Consider the following 16469-nt stretch of genomic DNA (forward strand, 5'->3'; position numbering starts at 1 on the left):
TAAAGCGTTTTTCTCCCCATTTACTTGCTATCTACTCTATCCTCCTGCCAATCAGATTCCCTTAAGCTTTGGCCTGTTACCCAGTAAGCCACAAAGAAATGGGCTACGAAGTATATTTGAAACTGTTCTCACTCTGCCTTTCTAGAAAAGAACTGGACCCTAGGGGTTCTCTTGTCTCATGAATAGACTCCCATGGAGTGATTAAAAAAACCTCAAAATCCTGTGTTTGCTTAACAATTCAGGTAACTATGTGATTGGTATCACCACTCTAACAATGTAATATGATGAAATATGGTTTATTTTGGTCCCAGAATTTATTTATTCAGTATGACATTTGTACTGTATTGTGTTATTAATCAATTCCCTTTAATTTTAAATTATAATGACCATCTTTCCAGTAAACCAAAGGCCAAAGTCTTCCAAGTTATTATATAAGTGCTATTATTTGTATAGCTCTTTAGATTTTGTAAGACTTTAAGTTTAACATATATTTTAGTCCTGGTAACATAAGGTGTGTAGAACACCCCTGTTTATAGATGATGATCCTGAAGCTGGAGGTTCATTCAGTAAGTTGAGCATCTAAGTCTTGGATCCAGGTCTTCTAATTCCACATTCCATAATCTTTCTATTTTACTAAGTGACCTCCCCTAATTACAATCAAATTTCTGACCAATGAATGATGTCAAACCGTCACCACTGAGGTAGTTTATTTTGGAATTTTAACATTTTTGCCTACAAACATTTTTTTCCAGCAACGCAATTCAGCAGTAATAACTGAAAAGATAATGGAATTTTCAGAGAAGATCCCATTATGTCTATGGTTGGGAAGCTACTACTGGGCAACGTGGACTTTAAAAATAATAATATTCTAGGGGTGCCTGGGTGGCTCAGTTGGTTAAGTGTCGGACTTAGGTTCAGGTCATGATCTCACAGTTTGTGAGTTTGAGCCCCGCGCTGGACTCTGTGCTGACAGATTAGAGCCTGGAGCCTGCTTCAGATTCTGTGTCTCCCTCTCTCTCTGTCCCTTTCCTGCTCACACACTGTGTCTCTCTCAAAAACAAATAAACATTAAAAAATTTTAGAAATAATATTCTAAAATGCCATGGGATGGAGATATTTCCCTGGAAAGCAAAGTCCATACCTCCTTCTCCCCACAACCATCCCTCTACACAGCCCCTAATATACAAGTTCTCTTTCTTCTCTCTCTAGTGCAGAAAAGAGATTTTTCTTTCTCCGTCTCTATCTTCCTTTCTTTCTCAGATATTAAGCACCCAGTATTTGTCAGGCCCTCTAGCAGGTGCTTATGACACAGTGGAGAAGCAGGTCCTGCCCTCGTGGGGTTGACAGTCCACTGAGGGAATTAGACACTGGACAAATGGGAACAGTAATGTGGAATGGGAAGAGCAGGGGATCATAGCAGCTGATTGTAGAGGGGCATACTCTAGTGTGAGGATCAGGGAAGGCTCCCCCAGAAGCAGTAGATAGGCAGTCGCTGGGGGACAGGTAAGGGGTAGAAGTAGGGCAGAACTCTTCTCTATAAGGGGCAATGGCATATTGTTGGGCCTGTCAGGTAGACAGTGAGGGTGGTGGCAGGAGAGTGGGTGGTGGGACATGATGCAGCTAGAGAGATGGCCTGGGGCTAGATGGTTAAGGGCTTCATGGCCCCAACACAGTACTCTGTGCTCTAAAGTTACTGGTGATGAGTTCATCTATTTAAACATTTCATGGGGGTATTCTGCTGCTATTCATATATTTTGAAGAGCTTAAATATTAACACTGGGTTATACTTTCTCATTTTTTTATTTTTAAGTTTTTTCAGTTTGTTTATTTGGAGAGAGAGAGAGAGAGAGATGACACAAGTAGGGGGAGGAACAGAGAGAGAGGAGAGAAAGAATCCCAATCAGCATCCATACTGTCAGCACAGAGCCCAATGCCGGGCTCAATCCCATGAACCACGAGATCATGACCTGAGCCGAAATCAAGAGTCAGACGCTTAACTGACTGAGCCACTCAGGTGCCCCCAGTTTTTTTTTTTTTTTAATTTCAGAATTAAGAATACACCCAAAAGAGCAGAAATCAGAATAAAGGACTGCATGTTTACATCTCTTTTTTTGTCTCCATTTAACTCCTATATAAATTCTAATAATTCAGCCGTATTCTGGGTTTTCTGTTATAAGACCATATCATCTGCAAATACTTAGCTTTATTTCTTTCTTTTCAATCCTCACACTTTTAATTTCTTCTTTTCTTACTGTGCAGGCTAAGATGTCTGTCACATTGCTGAAAAGTCAGAGACAGCTGACATTTTTACCTTGGTTTTGACATTTAGAAAGAAATTGCCGATATTTACATGTAAGAATGTGTGTTACAGGCTTTTGATGAATACCTTTATGAGAAGTTCCCATCTATCCTTGTTTGCAAAGAGTTCTAATTATTAACAAATATTGAATTTTCTATTATCTATTGAGATAACCATACATCTTTTCTCCTTTAATCTGTCAACATGGTGATTACATCAGTAGATTTTCTAACATTAAACCAAGTTTGCCTTCCTAGGATATTTCCAACTTGGCATGACATATAATGCTTTTTGTATGTTGCTGGATTCTATTCACTAATATATTGTAAAGGACTATTTGCATCTATGTTGATGGGTGATATTGGCCTATAATTGTTCCTTCCTCAGACATTTTTGTCTTGTTTTTGTCATGAAGTTTGTTCAAGTTTCATCAAATGAGTTGAGGGAGTGTTCTCTCTTTTTCTGTTCTCTGGAAGCACTAAGATTTCCATGCTCTGTTCTTTGGGGTTTGTTAGAGCTTGCCTATTAACCCTTCTGCAGATTCTATTTCTTTAGAGATCATTGCATGATTCAAGTTCTTGATGCCTTTTTGGCATTGAAAAAATTATCTGTAATTTCCTTTCAGTTTTCATCTAAATTTCATCTGAGTTTTCCAAAAACCCTAACACAAAGGCAGAGGAGTCTGCACCCTGTGACCATGGTCTCCCACTGGCTCCTCTAGCTTGGCCACAGCTGATCATACCAAGCAGTGAGTGGCTTGCACGTATCTCTTTAGGTGAGCCAGTTAGAGTGGGTCTCTTTTTTTGCAATCATTTGAGACTCGACTGGAACAGACTGCATTTTATAACTAATGTCTCCAGAACCTAGCAGAGTACCTGTCTTAAGGGAAAGATTCAATAAACATTTGGATGTGTTATTTCCAGCTATTGCACAAATTGAGAAACTTAAAAGCAGGTTTCTTAATATAAATTAGCCTTAATATAAATTAGGCACAACATATACAGTGTTGGGAGGGGAGGAGAAGAAAATAAGCGTAAGGGTTAATTAATGAGGTGGAAGAGGTCCAAAGAGCCCTTGTTATATACCTTGAATATGTAGCTATATGACCTTGAATGTACTTGTTCAGAAGATTGCTCATTTACTAACAGGAATTAGTAAGAATTTTCAGCAAATTCTTCCTTTTTTTTAAAGTTTATTAATTTATTTTGAGAGAGAGAGAGAGAGAGGAGGGGCAGAGAGATAGGGAAAGAGAGAGAGAATCCCAAGCAGGTCCCACACTGTCAGCACGAAGCCTGACACGGGGCTTAAACTCAAAACCTCAAGATCATGACCCAAGTCAAAATCAAGAGTCTGATGCTTAACAGACTGAGCCACCTAGGTGGCCCACAGCAAATTCTTTCTTTTCTTTTTTATTTTTAAAAAAAATTTTTAAATGTTTATTTATTTTTGAGAGAGAGACAGACAGTGCACAAGTGGGGGAGAAGCAGAGAGAGAGGGAGAGACACAGAATCCAGAGCAGGCTCAGAGCCTGACACGGGGCTCAAACTCACGAGCTGCGAGATCATGACCTGAGCCGAAGTTGGCTGCTTAACCGACTGAACTACCCAGGTGCCCCAAATTCTTTCTTAATCTACATTCCAAACACTGAAAAGCAGACTAGGCTTCTGCCTCCCAACATGGTAACAACAAATGTCAGGGTGAGAATAAATCTAATCTTCTTATGCTAAGGAATGCCTATCTCCTTTCTTTGTGAGAAACAATATATAAGCATCAGCAGTGTGTCCAAGGCACATCTATGAAGCACAAGGTGTTTGGTTTATAAACTTCCCGTCTTTCATTTCCTGTCTTTCATTTCGCCTTGAGAGCCATAAGCATCAAACGTAAGTATCATTTCCTAAATCTCTCCAGTCCAACATCTTGTCTTCAGGACTATGGCCATGGCCTTAGTGTAGACAGGAGCTTAAATCTCAACTCTACCCCTCAATAGCTACATGACACTAGGCAAGTTACTTAATTCCTCTGGGCTTCAGTTTTTACATCTGTAAAATGGGAATGATGATAATTTATTCCTCATAGGGTAGCCATAAGGATTAAATAAGTCAAAATAAGTGAAACATGCAACACAGTGCCTGGCAAATATTAGGCAAATAAATAGTTTCCTTTCCTCTCTCAGTTTTTTCTTTTTCTTTTATTCCCTCACCACATTCCACATTCTTGATATTCCATAGCAGAGTCAGTTACTGGCTGCTAAAGAAGGGCTGGTAATGACATGTTTGTTGTCCAAGGATCACTGTTCATAACACCAACCGTAGGAAAGGTCAGTTCTTACCCCATTGCAATTTTTTCCGCTCCCTGGGGTTGTGCTAATTAATACCACATTGGCATTATCTTGTCTTTCCCTTTAGATTGAGAGCTTTCTGGAGGCAAGGACTGCTGCTTTCTTCATGTTTAATGCCCACTTGCCTGTGTTCTAGAACTGTACCATATGTATTCAGTTTGAGTTCACTGATTTCCTTTACTTTGAGAAGGAATGAACACATGCCATCTAGTCTGGTAGTATGCCTTTGGGTTTAGATCTGAGCCTAAGTCCCAATTGCTGCTTACAGGTTGTCACTCTGGGTTAGTCACTATTCTCTCTCAAGGCCATTCTCCTTATCGATAAATTGGGAAAACTAACCTACAGCATTGTTTTAAGGCTATTGACGCAGGTAGTTTCCATTGCAAGTTGCAAATACTTCCTCCATTTTGATTCCACTTCCTTGAGTCTAAATGAGGGGTGAGCCAACTTTACTTATGGATATTTTTCGAAACTTTGGTTTTTCTTTGCATGTTTTTTTAGGAGTTTAAAAATATTACTTGGTCTTGGGGCACCTGAGTGGCTCAGTCTGTTGAGGGTCTGACTCTTGACTTCAGCTCAGGTCATGATCTCATGGTTGACAGGATTGAGCCCCACGTCAGGCTCTGTGCTGATAGCATGGAGCCTTCTTGGGATTTTCTCTCTTCTCTCTGCTTCTCCCCTGTTCTCTCCCTTTCTCTCAAAATACATAAATAAACATTTAAAAAAATGTGACTTGGTCAGAAGAAATGGTGGCCTTTGGTGGGTATCTTTGAAAGAGGGAGTTCCTGGCAACAATTTTTGAAGCTTCAATTGCTCTATCAGCCAGGATCCAGCCAGAAGGCAAAACCAGAGAAAATTCACTATAAAATTTTGAGAGAAAATTCACTATAAAAAATGTTAGTGAGGGGCGCCTGGGAGGCTTAGTTGGTTAAGTGTCTGATTTCGCCTCAGGTCATGATCTTGTGGTTCGAGGGTTTGAGCCCCGCATCGGGCTCTCTGCTGACAGCTCAGAGCCTGGAGCCTGCTTTAGATTCTGTGTCTCCCTCTCTCTCTGCCTCTCCCCAACTCATGCTCTGTGTCTGTCTCTCAAAAATAAATAAATGTTAAAATGTTTTTAAATGTTAGTGAGAAAACTGAATGTGCAAAAGGAGCATTCTAGGAGACCATGGTGGTAAGCAAATGTAGGAAGCAACCAGTCTCCCTACAGCTGTGAGAACCAGGAGAACAAAGGGGGAACTTTAGAGAGGGGTCCTGAGGAGCTGCCACATAGAGCCCTGGGCAGGACACTGGCGGCTGGTGCTGGTATCTCTCAGAGGAGGTGATGAGGCTGCTTCTACCAGTGTTGGGAAAACTGGAATCTGGATTCAGCTGATGCTAGAGGAGGGTGCTTCAGATGCTATGGGAAGATGTCTTGCTGGGGTGATGCCCACAGAAACCTCAAGCAAACAAGAAAAGCTCACAGAGGGAATAGCTTTCTCCCTGTAGCAGCAGAGAGGAGCAGGCAGGGTCAAGCCCTTCTCTGTCATTGAGCCTCGCAATCTCCCTCTGGGGCTGCCCACATGAAGAGCGCAACAGGGAGCCATCAAAGCACAAGTCCAGTTTGCAGAGTATCGCTAAGTATCACAGAACTGGGTGTTAGGATGGGTTTGGGGCTGAGAGACAATGAATAATTGACTCACACGTTGAGAGTGGCCATTAAAGTACAAAGGGCTTTGGATGCCAAACTGGTATGACGTCCCAGGACCACAGGTACAGAGCTTTGGATTCTCTGCTTGGGATTCTTGGAAGAAGCAAGGAATTACCACAGAATCTTTGTAAAAGGTTAGAGTTTGAATGGGCATTATGCCACACACAGAGAAGTTGGTACTTAACAGGGCATTTCGTCAAATATTGTTTGCTATGGTCATCATTTTAGTAAAATGAGCAAATATTATATATAACTTTTTTTTTAAGTTTATTTACTTTTGAGAGCAAGAGAGAGCACTTGCATGTGCAAACAGAGGAGGGGGAGAGGGGGAGAAAGGGAATCTCAAGCAGGCTCTTTGCTGTCAGTGCAGAGCCCATCATGGGGGTCGATCTTACGAACCATGAGATCATGATCTGAGCTGAAATCAAGAGTTAGACACTGTGTCTCCTGTACCTAGTACAGAGCCTTGAGCATGGTAGACACACAGTAAATACTTATTAAATGAACATGCCAATGAAAGAAGGGCAATGACTTTGTCAAAACCATTCTTCTGTGGGTAGAGCATGAGTTTCCTCTGAAAAAGAAAGGTGATTCCTTGTGCCTGTTAAAACTGACCTGAATCCATCCATCACAGGAGGGAGAGGTCTTTTCTTCAGACCCAGTGTGAATAAGGTCACACTGACTAGAGCCCTGGTAGGCCACAGCACACCCTTCTACTTGTAGAGAACATAACAGAGGATGTAAGAAAGCACCCACGGTGTGGACATAGGTGGGGCTGAGAGAAAAGTGGGCCAGGCAAGGAGCCAGGAAATTTTTATCAGCTCTTTGGGACTACAACTCAAGCAGTTCTTGAAGAGTCTAAGACTGGAGACTTGTTGTTTTAAAGCTGTTTGCATTTTTCTGGAATTATTTCTTTGTAGCTCATCCTTAGCTTAACCACCTGTACTAGGAACCGCCCACATGGAGAAGGGCAGTGGCCCAGCTTTTTCTTCCTCATCTAATGTCTGTAAGGCACCACTAATGTCCTCATCTCAAATGCCAGTCAGAACTAACCTTTGGAGCCTATGCGTGCTGTCGTTAAGCCAGCCACTGTAGTAGACTCGATATGTGGAAAAGACCCAAAACTCTCCCCACCATAAGCACCCCTTAGTTTCTCCAGCTACGCTGTTTTATATGATTTCTATACGCTAACATTTCTATAAAATGTCAAATGTGTGAATCACTTGCGTTTCTCTTCTTGGAATGGCTCTCCCTTCCACCCTCCATAGAACACCCCTCTCCCTTCCTTCCTTTTCCTGTCTTTCCCCTCCAACCTTAGCTTTTTGGAGCTGAGATGGGGTTCTGGCTGTGGCTTTGTTATTTATCCCTCTCCACCAGCTCACCCCTCCTCCCACCCTCTCCCCCATTAGAAGAGGCAAAAGAGCTTTCAATAAGGACTTTCAGTCCCCTAGGTAATTCTCCCACCCTGGCTAGAGAGAATCTGAATAGTTCTCAGCTCTGTGTGAGCTCTTGTAATGGTGCTTTCCTCAGAAGTTGTTCGAGCTGGCCTCGTGGGGTTCACACAGATTATTGTTCAGCTGACAACTCAAGGGAACCCCTATGCACCTTTCTGGAACTTTCTTTGTATAGTTTTCATAGTTCTCTACTCTTGAGCACCATGCTCTGCAAATTCCAGCCACCTTGGTCTCTCCTGTCTCCAATCTTTGTGTCTTCACCTTAGCGAGATTCCTGGACTCAGGGTTACCCTCAGCTGTGCCACAGCTGGATGGAGAGCCCAGGCCAGGGTAGGCTCACCCACTTGTTGCATTTCCTCAAGGATCACAGTCTTATGTTGTCCAATGTTTGAAATTATGTGTGAAGCACACTGTTCTGGTTATGACAGAGGGAAGGTAATTATAGGAAGTACTCTTTCATTCCCAAGTAGGAACTCTGGAGACGTCAGGAAATAGAGAAGTGTTCTTTCCTTGATTGAATAAAAATGCAATTCTCTTATAAGCTGGGCCTGGGACCCCTTCCTTAGGTTACCTCCTAAGGCTTAAGACATCATGTTCCACCATGTTCTTGGTCTACACTGTGTTTATTTTGCTCTGGAAGTATTAAGGCAGCCTCTTATAAGCTGCCCCTTCTACCAATCCCCAGTGAGAAATGATCAGACCATCCAGTTTTTACCAGTCCTCCTCATGCTCACAAGAATTTCATGAGAAAGAATGTGACACAAAGCTTGTTAGTGACATGTTCTTAGCTTTATTGAAATTCTTTCTTACAAAAGGTCTGATGTATTTTAGGCCACGCCTAATTTCCTTTAGTCCCTGAAATACAGATCCATGGTTATTTCCATGTCCTCTTAAGTAAATATGTAAACTAGTAGACTTTTCAGTTAAGGTTCAAACACATATCATTGCGATTTTCATTTGATGTAAAATAAGACTTGTGTTTTCCAAAATGAAATGACCAAGTAAGAAAGTCATGTGGGTCTTCATCACTGGGATAGCTGGATTCTTTGCCAGAACTGACCTGGAATGTATTTCATTCAATGTGACATCGTTCCACCTTTAGTATTTTCTCTTTTTAATGCAAACTTGGCAATGTGCTGAGCTATGTAGTAAAGAGTGCTATGTTTATATATGCATACATATATTGGCCCTGGAAAAAGATGCATGAGTACATGCGTGTTATGTAAACATAGCAATTGATCAGGAGAGTCTCTGATCATTAGGACATTAATGGATAACAAGCATATTGTAAGCAAAGAACAACCAATAGCACATATTGGTTTCATCGTCAGCCAGGAATTTTGTTGGTCCTATACCTGGGGGGTCCCGGGTGTCACTTTCCCCAGCTAAGCTGATGCTCACCCCATGTGACAGGGATTTGTGTGTCCAAGGCCTGATTCAGTCTGTGACTCCCCCAAGGGAGGGGAGTCTGTGTTCACTTACCACCATGTAGCTTCCCTAGTCCTAGAATATGTATGGCCTAGTTTGACCTCCTCCTCATGTCAAAGGAAGAATGTGATCTCCCTGTTGCTAGGAGAGGGGTTTAGATTGAGGACTAGCAGAGGTCCATGGCTCCTTGTTCTGCCAGAGGTTATAGGAAGTCCTCATTTCTTCCCATGTTTAGAGGATCCATAAGGACATGCGTTCTGATCATAGGAACACACCCAAAGAAGCCTGGAAGGTTCAATAGCATCACCTTCAAACAGCTCTGAGACATAGGTAACTTGTCCTTAACCCTGACCACCAGATGACTGAACATTGGTCTCAGTTGAACCCAGACAAGTCCCCATGTCACTCTCCAAACTGCTTTCCTTTTGGTTGGCCTGGAAGCCAGTCATGTCCAATCTTATACTCTGTAGGTCTGGAGTAGGTAACCTTGTAATCCCACATGTCTTGCACCTGAGCTTCCTGCTCAAGCCTAGGAAAGACACAGTAGGATGCAGGTAGAAACAATGGTTTAGTCATTCTCAATCTTAATGGCCAGGTGAATGCGTCAGTTGAGTGCTACCTAGAGGTAAGGTCTTATCCAAGCTAACAAGCCTTGTAGAAATGCTACAAAGTGGATAAATGAATTCAGCACCCAAGATACTATGCAGTACACATGAGAGTCACTCAATAGATGTTAGTTTCACTCCCCTTCTCCAAAGCCAGGTTGCCTCCTTCAGGTGACTTGCATTTCCCTCTCATTCCTACAGCTGGACCTTCCTCTATGTCACTTCCCCAAACTAACAAATGGTGTACAGAGGCAGAGTAAAGAGAGGGAAGGATGAATCATCTGGTATGGTCTCTTGCCGGGAAGGAAGATGTCAAAACTCCTGGCCTAAGGGAATTATGTGAAGAGTAAATGACCTACTGTGCCTCCCTCCCATGTCCACAGCTGCATTTCTTGCCAACATATTCTCAGCAATTAACTGACAGACCAAAGGGAGCATGGCTATTGAGTCCTGATGCATGGTGCTTAAAGGGTGGGCAAAATGACGATCCAGTTGACCAGGGCTTCACCTGCAGGAACCCTGGTAGAAGGGAGAGATGGGCAGTAGTTCCCAGAGTTGCACTCGAGAGCTGATGTCCAAGAGGAGAATGATGACAGGCCATTCTCCTGGGTCCTGGGATAGAGATATGGGGGAGGGGTGATGCTGGGCTGGGCAGGGCAGAGGCATGGTCCGAGCAATGCCCCTGCCCCAGGGATGCAGGAAGGAGGCTCAGCAGCTGGGCCTAGACTGTGGACTGCGCCCACTTTCAGTGTCTGTTGCACGTCACCCCAGCATCTTCAGCATGTCCGCAGTTTGTCACCCCCCATTTGGAGAAGCTGCAGCGGAAGATGGTATCTTCTGTGCCCTTGCAGGCGACATCATCCATCCAAATCCTCCCTGTGCCTGTGGGGACAAGTCAACATGGCTTCTTAGCAGATATGCAGAAGAGTAGGACAGAGGAAAAACAGAGCATTGCTGTGTCTGTTCTTGACCAGGCTGTCCTGGGCTCTGCTGGAAATTCTCAAATCGAGTAGTTCCCACCTGCCCTCTCTACCCCACCAAGACCAAATACTCATTTTCTAGTTTTTTTGAGGGCAGAATAACAATAATTGTGGTGATGGCAGCATTTATTGGTATCTCCTACATGGTACACATTCCACACATGGCATCTTCCTCCATTCTCAGCACGGTGCTATGAGATAGACGTTAATACACTCATTTTATGTATGGAGGCCTCAGGCTCAGGATACAGTTGGTGCACAGCTACTCAACTTGTAAGTGGCAGAGTCTGAAACTCAAGTCCAAATTGGTCTTGGCCCACACTTTATAGGAGACACCTCATAGCATTTGAGATATAATCTCTTGCAGTCTTTGTTGATGAGTACTCAAGCATGGCCTAAACTGAGGGACAATGTCAGACAGATCCTGGATTTGACAGATCCGGTGCCCTAGAACCAAGTATGTCTATGCCAACATGACCTCCAATCTTTTGAAATTTAAAGCAGATGGTTCCACTCTACAAGCTCTAAACAGTGGTGCTAGAATGACAGGGGACTCCAGAATTTAACATTATAACCATATTTGTATATCATATATTTAACGAGCCCCCACTGATCAACTGGCATGACCATCACCCATGGTTCTGGTGTGCTGTCTTGTGCAGATGGCCATGACACACCCCAGATGGTGGGAGCCCTCTGGAAGCATGACTGAGCTTTAGGATACTCACAGAAACAGTGGCTTAGAGCCTGTTTACTCAAAGTGTGATCCTGGACTGTCTGCATCAGCATTACCCAGAGATGATTAGAAATGCAGAACTTCGGTGGTGCCTGGGTGGCTCAGTTGGTTAAGCGGCTCACTTTGGCTCAGGTCATGATCTTGCAGTTTGTGAGTTTGAGCCCCTCGTCGGGCTCTCTGCTGACAGCTCAGAGCCTGGAGCCTGCTTCAGATTCTGTATTTCCCTCTCTTTCTGTCCCTCCCCTGCTCACGCTCTCTTTCTCTCTCTCTCTCTCTCTCTCAGAAATTAATAAAAACATTAAAAAATTAAAAAAAAAAAAAAGAAATGCGGAACTTCTGGGTCCCACCTAGGACTACTGAACCAGAATCTATGTTTTAACCAAGAGGTTATGCACTGCAATTTGAGAAGCACTGATGTAGCAGAAGAAGTAGGGCTTTACAATAAGTAGGACAAATCTTGATTCAAATCTCAGCCCCACCTGGGGGACCATTTCAGTTTTAAAGCTGGGAGGGGGTTCCCAGGATGTGAGAACGTTGGTGCTAAAATCAGGTACATGCTGGATGAACCAGGACTGATGGTCACTCCAGTACCTTAGCTTGTTAGGTCTACGAATTGGCACCAAAAAGCATGGGTTCAAGGTCATAATTTAATAAATTAGCTCTGTCAACCTGATCAAGTCAGAGGAGGTAATAAATTGTTTCTGATTTTTCTTTTCTTAGATATTTATTTTATTTTTGAGAGAGAGAGAAAGAGAGAGAGAGAGAGAGAAAGCCGGGGAGAAGCAGAGCGAGAAGGAGAGAAGATCCCAAGCAGGCTCCACACAGACAGCAGCGAGCCTGATGTGGGGCTCAAACCCATGAACCATGAGATTATGACCTGAGCTGAAGTTGGATGCTCAACTGACTGAGTCACTGAGGTGCCCCTGTTCCTCATTTTTAAAGGGCTTTGAAATCTACCCAAGCCCTATAAAAATGTAGCTCAGGGATTGGCACCGTGCCCTGATCCTAGTGGCCCTGTATCCTTTCAGCTCTATCTCTCAGTATCCAGATAACTTCTCCTTGTGGAGAAATTGTTGGGATGACTATAAAAACCTTGAAACCGTCACTCCATCTTGAACTGCATAGGAGAAATCTCTCTACAAAGGATGTTATCTAAACTATTTTACTGCCCACAAAATCTACCACGTGAGCTATGTGGTTTAGACATAATTTCGTTACGCAGAGATCCTCAGCATCTGTTGTCATGGGATTGCCGAGCAGTGAATTCAGGGACAGAGCTGGGAGGAGAGGCCTCCTTCCGCTGTCTTGGCTGTTGTTTCTTCACAAGAGCCTCTTCCCTGGCTGGATACCCTGTGCCTCTTACACAATAAGACCTTTGAGGCCGAGCAATAATTTGCAGATTAAATGTCTTCTGGAAAACACATCAGTTTACAAATTACCCAGGAAAAGCCTGCAGGCCCAAGAGCTCTGGGGGATTAGTCACACCCAAAACAAATAAAGAAGTAAATGAAGGAAACTGACAAATACAGAACAGGCCCAAGGTAACAAGCCCAAATGTGCATACAGGATCATGAAACTCCAAACTCTGGTTGGTGTTTAGCCAGGGAATTCTGGCTATTGTTTTGTGGTGGAGGAGCTAATAAAATGAGAACAGGGTCATCAGATCAGTGGCGCTGGGTATCTGCAGTATTACAGCAGCGCAGGGCATCGCTGAAGGGCCAGTTAACCCGTGAACCATTCCTGCCACTCGCCGTGTCAAAGAGCCTAGAATTCCCAATTCTATGTACCCATCATCACTTTAGCTTTAGAACTGATGTCCGCGTCCTCAAAGTGTGGCCCCAAGACCAGGAGCGTCAACATGACCCGGGGGCTTGTTAGAAATGCAGAGTCCGGTGTCCACCCAGACTTCAATCAGAATGTGTGTTTCAAGAAAGACCTCCACGATTTGTGTGCGTGCTCAAGTCTGAGAAGCCCTTCTCTAGATGACTCCTTCCATGCAGCTAGCTCTTCAAGCTCCCTAACTAAGCCCCGTGATATCTAAGTACCACTGTTCAGATCAGAAAAGGGAAGCAACAGGGTCACATTTTTATCTCGAGGAGGCATAATCGGGACCAGAGGCCAGGTCTTCTGACAGTGAGACACTAGGGGCTGTTTGAAGGTGATGTTGTTGGAATGAGTAAGTGGAGATTTTATTCTACCCTCCTCATTCCTTCCTTCCTTCCTTCAACATGCATTTGAGGGCTTCTCCATGCTCAGCACTATCCCAGGTGTTTGGATAACATCAACGAACAAAGAGTGAGGAAACAGCAACAGAAATCTTCTGCCTCACGGAGCTAACATTTGAGTTTCTCCATGTTTATTTGGAGTAATATTAATAGAAGGGAAAAGTCGCACTGAATCTTCCAGGCTCCCATTGGAGCTGTACACAGAGGCAGCCGGTACAGCTATCAAATAGATATTTAAGAGTTGGGAAAACTGAGGCCCCAGAAAGATGAAGTGACTTGTTGCCTAACGACTAAGGGCATGAGACCATGACCCAGGCCTCTGACGTGCAGCCAGACCAGTACTTGCTCCTCACGGGTACACAGTATACAGCACGGATGCTAGGTCAGGGGTGGTGTGCCGAGGGCCAGTGGACCCACTGTCTGCTTTTGTAAACAAAATTCTGTTGGAGCACAGCCCCACTGTTTGGTTATGTTTTGTCTATGGTTGCTTTCATGCTACTGGTGCAGAGTTGAGTAGGGAGAGAAACTATTTGCCCATAAAGCCTAAAATATTTACTCCCTAGCCCTTTCATGTTTGTTGATCCGTGCACAAAGCCATCTTCCAGTATTCAGATTTTATCATAGAGAAAAGGGGCAGACACTGGTGATGATATGATTAGAAGCAAACGCCCCCAGTTCCATCCCTTGTACTCCCACCTACAAGTCTGTCTGCATTTGTACCCATCCTCACCCCTTCTGTCTACGTGTCTCACAGTAAGATTTTCTCTGCTCTGCAGAGGCTACCTCCCAGCTGGGCTGCCCACCTGGAACTCATTCCAGCCATCAACCTCCATCTGCTCTGTCTGCATTTGCTCCTTCTCCAACAGATCTTGGACCAATTTAAAATTAAAAAAAAAAAAAACACCTATAAGTCTCTTCCATGTGACTCTTTCCTTGCTTTTTCCCAGAGAAACTGATAATTTGATTATTGAGCCCTGTCCAGGGAAAATTTTATGGTGCCAGACCCCCCAAGAGAGACGCCAGGGAGTGGCAGTGTCTTGTGTCCTGCGCGGGAGGACTCGGATTAGGCAGGCACAGAAGTTCCTTCTTTCCTTCTTTCCTCCCTCCCTTCTCTCCCCCTTTCTTCCCTTCCCTCTAGCATTTATCCATTTATGCTAGTATGTCCCAGGTGGAGTCCTGGGTTTGGGAACTGTGAAGGTAAAGCCTTGTGCACAAAGGTGTTTACACATGCATCAGAACTCAGGAGGGTGTGAGATGTGTCATGATAGAGACGTGGCACCAGAGGAGCTCTGAGTAGGGACACTGACATCCTAGGGCACCGGTGGGGTGGGAATGGAAGTGGCCAGCAAAGCTCTCCTCAGGAGCTGATACTTGGGCTGACTTGAAAAGCTGAATAGGAGTTAGCTAGATGAAGGGCATCCCAGATGGAGCACGAGAAGATATGGAGACACGAAACAGCCACAGGAGTTCAGAGAACACAAGGGGATGCGAGTGGCGGAAGACTGAGAAGGAGGGTGGGAGGCAGAGTAGGAAGGGTCTCATTTCAGAAAGAGCCCTGGCAGAGAAGTGTGCACTACGGGGCCCACACCATGCTTACTGCCCAACATGCATGATCTCCTGTAGTGTTTGCCATTAGCCCTTGGCAGCGGAAAGGCTGAAGTGAGGGGAGGCTACAGAATCTACTCCAGGTCACTGGCTACAAGCGGCAGATCTGGGATTCTAACTTGGGTTTGACCCACAGCCTCCTGACCACTGCTCTACCCTGCCTGGGTGACTAAGGCAAGAGCAGGGGTAATAAAGGGGCGGATACAAAGGATGGCAGAGAGCAAACATTGTAGGACCCAGGGACCTGCCAGATGAGGTGTGAGGAGTGGGAGAGAGCTGGATGGGGACAGGCTTGCAATCCTGGCTGGCTGGGTGCAGAGAGAAGCCAAGCCCTGGAGGGAGGGGCCGGGGCTTGGGAGATTGAGGCTGGGGATGGGCGGCCTGGGACTAGGTGTCGGGGCCCTGGTGGGGAAGGAGGCTGTGGTCAGAGGGTAGATCTGATGTACGGCCCTACTGCTCCAGGAGAGACGGCATCCCCTGCCCTCTGCGCCCACGGCCACCAGGACGTGAGAGCCCTCACCATGCTGTTTAGAATTGAAAAACATACTGCCTTCCCTCTACACTGAATGTGTTGAGGGTGGGGGCTAGGTTTACTCAACCCTGCACCCAGTACTGAGCCCAGTGCCCACCGATGCCTGAGGAAAGCGGGCAGTGCAGCCTGGCTTAGGAGAAAGGGCTCAAATGAGCTTCAGCTGGGTCAGCTCCTTCCCGTACCCTCCGTGAACCCATTAATAACACCTGGCCTGCCGATCTGTCCAGGTCTCGAATATCACACGACATAAGTTACTGGACCGCGATGGGGAAATAACAGGGCAGATGTGATACGTAGGGGAGAGTGAGCCTGGCTTTCCACTGACTGGTTTCAAGTGGCGATTTCAGAGCTATACCACATGTCACATGATACAAAAATCAAGGGTGAATGAAAGAGGCCACAGAGTCAGTGTGGGACTAATACCACCCATGACATTCAAATGATTTGTTTTCTCTAAAACAGTTTGTTTTTTAAAAATTTTTAACGTTTTTTATTTTGTTTTTGAGAGCTAGAGACAGAGTATGAACTGGGGAGTGGCAGGAGAGAGGGAGACACAGAATCTGAAGCAGGCTCCAGGCTC

The 16469-nt window shown here is 44.6% G+C and overlaps 1 protein-coding gene across 1 annotated transcript in view; it reads right to left on the reverse strand.

Annotated features, from left to right (window-relative positions):
* Positions 1-8545: 8545 nt before the first annotated feature.
* Positions 8546-16469, reverse strand: part of SCARA5 (scavenger receptor class A member 5) — a 120338-nt gene continuing 112414 nt past the window's right edge. The window contains exon 13 of the mRNA XM_077769735.1: positions 8546-10693. Coding sequence (XP_077625861.1) covers positions 10557-10693 — 137 coding nt within the window. The 3' untranslated portion in view covers positions 8546-10556. The remainder of the gene's footprint in view (positions 10694-16469) is intronic.

This window comes from Crocuta crocuta, unplaced genomic scaffold, assembly GCF_008692635.1.
Source record: "Crocuta crocuta isolate KB4526 unplaced genomic scaffold, BGI_CrCroc_1.0 scaffold551, whole genome shotgun sequence".
Taxonomy (NCBI): domain Eukaryota; kingdom Metazoa; phylum Chordata; class Mammalia; order Carnivora; family Hyaenidae; genus Crocuta; species Crocuta crocuta.